This window comes from Phoca vitulina, unplaced genomic scaffold (assembly GCF_004348235.1).
Source record: "Phoca vitulina isolate PV1807 unplaced genomic scaffold, GSC_HSeal_1.0 scaffold47, whole genome shotgun sequence".
NCBI lineage: Eukaryota > Metazoa > Chordata > Mammalia > Carnivora > Phocidae > Phoca > Phoca vitulina.
Window position 1 is genome coordinate 10,307,216 of NW_022589750.1, and position 7,079 is coordinate 10,314,294.

At 58.6% G+C, this 7,079-nt stretch overlaps 1 protein-coding gene across 1 annotated transcript; it reads left to right on the forward strand.

Annotated features, from left to right (window-relative positions):
* Positions 1 to 453: 453 nt before the first annotated feature.
* On the forward strand, positions 454 to 6,775 carry ALDH3A1 (aldehyde dehydrogenase 3 family member A1). Its single transcript, XM_032432050.1, has 11 exons — positions 454 to 601; positions 1,073 to 1,239; positions 2,727 to 2,958; positions 3,184 to 3,269; positions 3,493 to 3,701; positions 3,910 to 4,027; positions 4,523 to 4,664; positions 5,306 to 5,472; positions 5,801 to 5,900; positions 6,340 to 6,470; positions 6,572 to 6,775. The coding sequence occupies exons 2-11, from the start codon at positions 1,078 to 1,080 to the stop codon at positions 6,584 to 6,586; spliced, it is 1,362 nt and encodes a 453-aa protein (XP_032287941.1). The 5' UTR covers positions 454 to 601; positions 1,073 to 1,077; the 3' UTR covers positions 6,587 to 6,775.
* The last annotated feature ends 304 nt before the right edge of the window (positions 6,776 to 7,079 follow it).

Sequence of the window (7,079 nt, forward strand, 5' to 3'; positions counted from 1 at the left end):
CGCGCACGCACACGCGCACACACACCTCTAGGCGCATGCCTAGTGTTCCTGCTGTTCTGTAACCTGTTTTCTTTCTTATGTCTCGTGCTTATGCCTCGTGCCTGGGACACATCCGGCACCGAGAGCAAGAGAGCTGCACCTCCCTCCGAAATCCTGCACAATCATCCATTACATAAGTGCTGCGTACCTCATTTCCATTGCTGATGGCCGTTTAGGATGTTTCCAGTATTTCTGTGTTATATGCAACCTTCATGACCTTGCTTATTCATGAATGTTTAGGAACGCTGAGATGTCTGTAAGCTCCTGAATGTGGACCTGCGGTATCATAGAGAAATACATTGTAAAGGCTTCTGCTGGAGGTTGCCAGATGGCCCCCAGCAGAGCCATCCCAGTTTGCCAGTATGGTAACTGGCTTGCACCGCTAGCAGGAATCCCCTCCGCACTTCTGTGCGGAACTCTGAAGCTCTGAGAGATTTCTGCTGGCACGCACTCTGTGTCCCACAGGTGTTAAGGCACAATCTGGCTTAAAGACCAAGCCTGGTTCCACTGCAAAGCAACCAGTGCTTTTACAAACAGTCGCGGAGCCAGAAAGGTGGCGCAGGTAGGCTGATGCTGGGTTTTCTTTAATCAGCTGGCTGTGGAATCACAACCTGAGCCGGCCAATCTAATCCGGAAAGGCCTGGCTGGGGGCGCAGAGCTCTTGGAGTGTTTGCCTGCCAGTGTCTTCCAGTTTGCAAGCGGGCAGAGGTGGGAGTGGGGCTTGAGAGATGCCAGGAAGGACCTGCCCCAGCACACTGCCGGGAACTCACCGTGAGCAATTAGGGTCGCGTGTCATTGCTTCCTGGCCCTCCCTGCAGATGAGTTTGTCATCAGCTCAGGGGGTGTTGAGAGGGCCAGATGGTACCAGCCATCTGGGTTAGGGAGCTGAGAAGGCAAAACCATGCCATTTTCCCAACGCTCCCGGGGAGATCGTCCTCTTCCTACAAAATTAACGCGGTGTTGGAGCAATGAGGGTGCTAGCCCTGCAGCTCCCGGGTCCAAGGTGTTCTCCACCCCCACCCTCCACCCCCAGGCACCATGAGCAAATTCAGTGAGGTCGTGCAGCGGGCCAGAGCCGCGTTCAACTCGGGCAAGACCCGCCCGCTGCAGTTCCGGATCCAGCAGCTGGAGGCGCTGCGGCGCATGATCAAGGATCATGAGAAGGACATCGTGGGAGCGCTGACCGCCGACCTCCACAAGGTGCGCCCCGCTTCCCCCCACCCACCCCGGAGGCTGGAAGAGCAACAGGAAGGGTCGCTGCTCGCGTCTAGGACATCTGCTGCGCGCCTGGCGCTCTGTGCCCAGCTCTTTGCCTAGAACCGCACCTTGTCCTCAAAGCAGGCTGCCTGAGGTGGGACCCTTTTGTAGACGAGGAAAAGTGCAGCTTAAACCATCAGACGCTGAGATGGGGCACTCAGGCCACTCCTTCCAACCCATTCTGAGCCCCGGGTTTCCCCGCAGCCCAGCGCAGGGGCCGGCAGCTCCTTCCCCCCATCTGCCTGCCATTCCCTCCTGGCTTCACTTCCTTCCGCATCCAGCCCAGAGCACGAGGCCACCCTGTTTAGCCATGTCCTGCGCACAGGACACCCTGAACTTCTTCTCTCTCATTCCCCCAGCCCTCAGCCCCATGCACGGCCACCTGGCCCCCCCTACCCCCACCAGAGAACATCCTAGCCTGGGGTCCCAAAGGGCACCCCGCTCTACAGGGTATCCTCCCTCCCTCCCCACCCATCCCTCACCCTGAGCAAAATCAGACACCTCCCAATTCTCAAACCCTTCACCTTGCTGCCCCCAAGTCGCCTGGCCCTGCTTCCACAGTTTGATTTTGCCTTGGAGAAGAGCAGGGGGTTAGCTGGAGCTCATCCCCCTCCTGTGCTGGACCCTTTGCTGCTGCATTTTTAAATCTCTGGTTCCTCACCTTAATACAGAAACTTCACAAATTCTGTTTTGCTCTTTCACAGCCGAAGTGCATGGAAGAGTTGTGTATTTTGCCGTCTGCTCCTCCTTTCTCCTCACCCCTGCACAATGGCTTCCTCCCCACCCACTCCAACAGGATCCTTGAACCCTCCGCTCATTCCCTCCTTCCCCTCCTGAGGTTCTTCTGGGTTTTGTCCTCCCTTTGGCAGTCTTTTTTCCTGCACCTGTTTCTTCAAGATGGCCTTCTTAGGGCTCCATCCTGAGTTCAAGTCTCATTTCAATCTATAAGTGTTCCTGGACACACCTCTGCTCGGTTCTCCCCACCCTTTAATGACCTTCAAATCACTGCCCAGGTCTGAGGTCCTCGCAGGCACCATGAACTTGACATGTCCAAACCTGCCTGGGCCCCCAACGCTGTCAGAAAGGGACCCTCGCGGGCCCGCCAACCCAGTAGCAAATACTTAGCTTTGCTCGCACCCCCTGTGCCTTCTCCGGCCCAGGCCCCTGGCCTGGGGAGCCCCCAGTGAACACCCACCATCACCCTGACAGCTGAACACAACCGGGCTGTGTCCAACATGCCGACCCAGCAGTCCTGTGAGGTCCAGATCACACTCCCATTTTTCAGATTAGGAGGCTGAGGTTAGGAGAGGGTAAGCAGCTCAGTCAGGGTCCCAAATCTAGGGAACAGTGAGCCAGGAGCACAGCCAAGCCCCGGTGACTCCCTCGATCTCCAGCCAGTGAACTCACACAGAGCCCTGTCTCCACCGCAGAATGAATGGAATGCCTACTACGAGGAGGTGGTGTATGTCCTGGAAGAGATCGAGTACATGATCAAGAAGCTCCCCGAGTGGGCTGTGGACGAGCCCGTGGAGAAGACTTCCCAGACCCAGCAGGACGAGTGTTACATCCACTCAGAGCCCCTGGGCGTGGTCCTCATCATCGGTACCTGGAACTACCCCTTCACCATCACCATCCAGCCCATGGTGGGCGCCATTGCTGCAGGTACGTGGGCCCCGTTTCAGGAGGGAGTCACCAGGGATCACGGTCCCACCCCTCCTGAGCTTGGCCAGAGATGGCGGGGAGCTCAGGCCTGGGGGAAGATGGAGCCCCGGGCTCAGGTCGTGGTCTGATGGATTTGCCTTTCATGTGGTCTGATGGACACAGAATGGATGGGGCTCCAGGCTTGGTCACTGGGAGGGCAGGACTCTGACTCCCTGATCTCTGCAGGGAACGCAGTGGTCATCAAGCCCTCGGAGCTGAGTGAGAACATGGCCAACTTGCTGGCCACCATGATCCCTCAGTACCTGGACAGGGTGAGGTGCTCGCCGGGTCTTTGGGGGTTGAGAAACAGTGCATTTTTGCAGCAAGAGGCTAAGCCTTGGGTTGGGGCAAGGACAGCCAGCCTCTCCCACAGAGATGAAAGGAGCCCCGGTGTTGGGGAGTGGGGGGCAGTGTTCTATCTGATGGTGGTTGGCTCGCCAGGGGGAGGAGGGGTTGTGGTCTTTCCTGAGCCTCGTCTCTCTCCTTGCATGGAAGGACCTGTACCCGGTGATCGATGGGGGCGTTCCCGAGACCACAGAGGTGCTCAAGGAGAGGTTTGACCACATCCTGTACACCGGGAACACCGCCGTGGGGAAGATCATCATGATGGCCGCAGCCAAGCACTTGACCCCCGTCACACTGGGGCTGGGGGGAAAGAACCCCTGCTATGTGGACAACGACTGCGATCTGGACATTGCCTGCAGGTGAGGCGCGTGGCGCATGTCTGTGCTGGAACCTTCCAGCTCACGCAGACCGAAGTCTTGCTCTGAGTCTAGGCAGCCTCTGGCTTCTGCCCCCTGAGGGCTTTCCTCCAGAGCCCAGCCCCTTGTGCCTCGATCCCGGAATAAGATGCTTGTCTGGGGGGAGCCTCCCGTGCCTTTCAGAACGCAATCTAATCTGGAATTTTCACAGACGCATCGCCTGGGGGAAATTCATGAACAGCGGCCAGAACTGTGTGGCCCCCGACTACATCCTCTGTGACCCCTCCATCCAGAACCAAATTGTGGAGAAGCTCAAAAAGTCCCTGAAAGTGAGTGTGGGCCCCCCGGGGCTGAGTGAGAGAGAGAGGCTGCAAAGCAGTGAAGTGGGTCTAGACTTTAGAAAACACTGGATTTTCTTTTTTTCTGATCCTAAAAGTAATCTACACTCACTGTAGATCATTTGGAAAAAGATTATAAAAGAAAGAAAAAAAAAAACTCCACCCAGAACCCCACCACCCCAAGACAATCACTGCTCACGTGTTGGTATGTTCCCTCCTATTTCCTTTCTGCGAATGCTCACATTTGGTCCTATCGCCAAGTCCACACAACCGTGCATATATTTCTTTCAAATAATGCTGTCTCGCAGCAGTTCGTACGCAATGAATGTTTGGAGCACCCCAGATGTCATGGCAGTCTGGTAGCTCTTGGTGTCGCTGTGCACCAGCTGGGTGGTGCCCCCCCCTGTGATCCAAGGTCACCTCTCAGCCAGTGGCCATGATGAAGGTCTGCATCTTTACCTGAAACCAGCCTCCTCTTCTCTATAGGAGTTCTATGGGGAGGATGCCAAGAAGTCCCGCGACTATGGAAGGATCATTAACTCCCAGCATTTCCAGAGGGTGATGGGCCTGATGGAGGGCCAGAAAGTCGCCTACGGAGGCAGTGGGGACGCGGCCACCCGATACATAGGTGCGTGTGCTCACTCTTGGTAAGAGCACTGCTGCCCCCCCCTTATACCCCCCCAACCCCGCCGCCCAGGCTGCCAGGGTCCCCGCAGGTTGGTGGCGAATGAGCACAGATCCTTGGGGAGCAGGCACAACCCAGTGGCCTGGGGTGGGCTGTGGGGCTGTCGGCAGGCAGGGGCCTAGCCCCAGCCCAGAAGCCCTCTGCTCACAAGGCCCAGAGGGCAGCTCCCTCTTCCCCCGACCCCTGCATCAGCAGGGGATACGGACTGAAAGACCAGAAGACCAACAAGAGCTGAGCTGGAGGGGCCCCCAGGGCCTGGGCTTGCAGGTCACCAGATGCGACCCCACTTTGCACCCAGTTTGGCAGGGAATGAAGAGCTCCAGCAGGGGCTCAGGTGGCGGGGCAGGGCACAGTGCCTGCCCCCTCGCAAGGTGGACCCTGTGTCCCCCCCCCATCTCGGTTATACACAGTTCTCCCCATGGTCTGCCGGGATGGAGCCGGGCAGGTGGAGGCCTCGTCCAAGCCCCACCTGAGCCTCGGCAGCCTCACCTGTACACAGGAATGGAAGGAAGAAGCTAGATGCCGGGGCTGCCAGGCGGGCGGGGGCCTCGGCAGCGGCTGATCTTGCTTGTTTCCTGCCTCAGCCCCCACCATCCTCATAGACGTGGACCCCCAGTCCCAGGTGATGCAGGAGGAGATCTTCGGGCCCGTGATGCCCATCGTGTGTGTGCGCAGCCTGGAGGAGGCCATCCAGTTCATCAGCCAACGCGAGAAGCCCCTGGCTCTCTACGTGTTCTCTCTAAACGACAAGGTGGGCCTGGGCTGCCCTCCCCCCGGGGTCCTGGCATCATGGGAACAGGAGCTAGGGGTCCATGGACCCGGGTTCAGATCCCAGCTGTGTGACCTTGGGCAAGTCACTTAACCTTCTGAGCCCCTTTCTCAGCTCTGAAACCAGTCGTTTCCCACAAAGTGTTTGACACCTGGGGAGAGTGGGAGGCCCCAACTGGGGTTCAGACCGCAGTGTGGGTCTGCCTCCACCAGCTTGGCCCTTGAGGCTCTGGGATGCGCCCAGACAGGGTGGGGAGGGGCTTGGGGTGCCCCGGGAAGGAGACTGAGGCAGGGGCTGGGTGCCGTGGCAGGTGATTAAGAAGATGATTGCAGAGACATCAAGCGGTGGGGTGACAGCCAATGACGTTGTAGTCCACACCTCTGTGCACTCCCTGCCTTATGGGGGTGTAGGTGAGTCTGGGGCTGAGCTCATTGCCCACCTGCCCCCTACAGATGTCCCCCCTCTCCCAGCCCTGGGTTGGGAGTTCAGGAGGGACCTCAAACCCCCACGAACCCTCCCCTGTGGACCTCTGGCTCCTGTCAGCATATCCACCAGCCACGTTTGACCTCGAGACCCGAGAGGCTCCTAGAGGCCCCCTGGTACACCAGGCCTGCTTCATGGAGGCCCCGAGAGAGGGGACAAGGGCCAGAGTCACACAGCTCTCTGGTGGCATCGCTGAAAGCAAACTCTTCGGAGCACTCTCCGTTGTCCCCAGTGTGGACTCCCTGGGGGATCCTCCAGGGCTCGACCATCCCTGGGAGGCTCAGAGAAGGGGTACATGAGGGCTGCGGGCAGGGGCTGGGGGTCTCAGGCCACCTGGGGCTGAGCCAGCTCCCCCTCCACCTGCAGGGAACAGTGGCATGGGCTCCTACCACGGCAAGAAGAGCTTTGAGACCTTCTCCCACCGCCGCTCCTGCCTGGTGAGGCCTCTGCTGAATGATGAGTCCCTCAAAGCCAGATACCCCCCGAGCCTGGCCAAGGTGAGAGGCGGGGGCGGAGGCTATCCTAGAGACCAGGCTGCAAGGAGCCTCTGGGCCCAACAGGACATGCGCCTTCCTGTCCCCTTGTGTCCTCTTCACAGATGACCCGTCACTGAAGTGGAGCTGGCCTCCCCGTGCTGCACCCCTGCCTCTCTGCCCAGCCCTAGGAGGATTGTTCCTGGAGCCCCCCTCTTGCTCCTCTGTGGATCAGTGCATGCCCCCACTCCCATCTGGGCCCTGGGCTTCCCTTCCCCAAGTCCCCGCTGCCCCTTTGCTGGACATAGACCAATAAAAGTTCACCAGCCAGACAAATGTGTGTGTGTGCATGCTTCCTTTGCAACCCCCCTCCATTCTCTCCAGTCCCACCCACCCCCCCCCGCCAGTTCTCATCCTGACTCGCAGCGAAAGTCTCCCCAAAGTCCCGCATTGGCCCCCGGGGGGCATGAGGCAGGAGGCACTGGTGTCCGGGAGACATTAATCTTGCATCTAGACGATGGGAGTCAGCTCCATTTCTGGAGTGTATCCAGAGAAGGCAATGGCCAAGGAGGGTGTCTTGATGGCACATGGCTCAGAAACTGGAGGCCAATGTGCTCCTCTCAAATTAGGTTT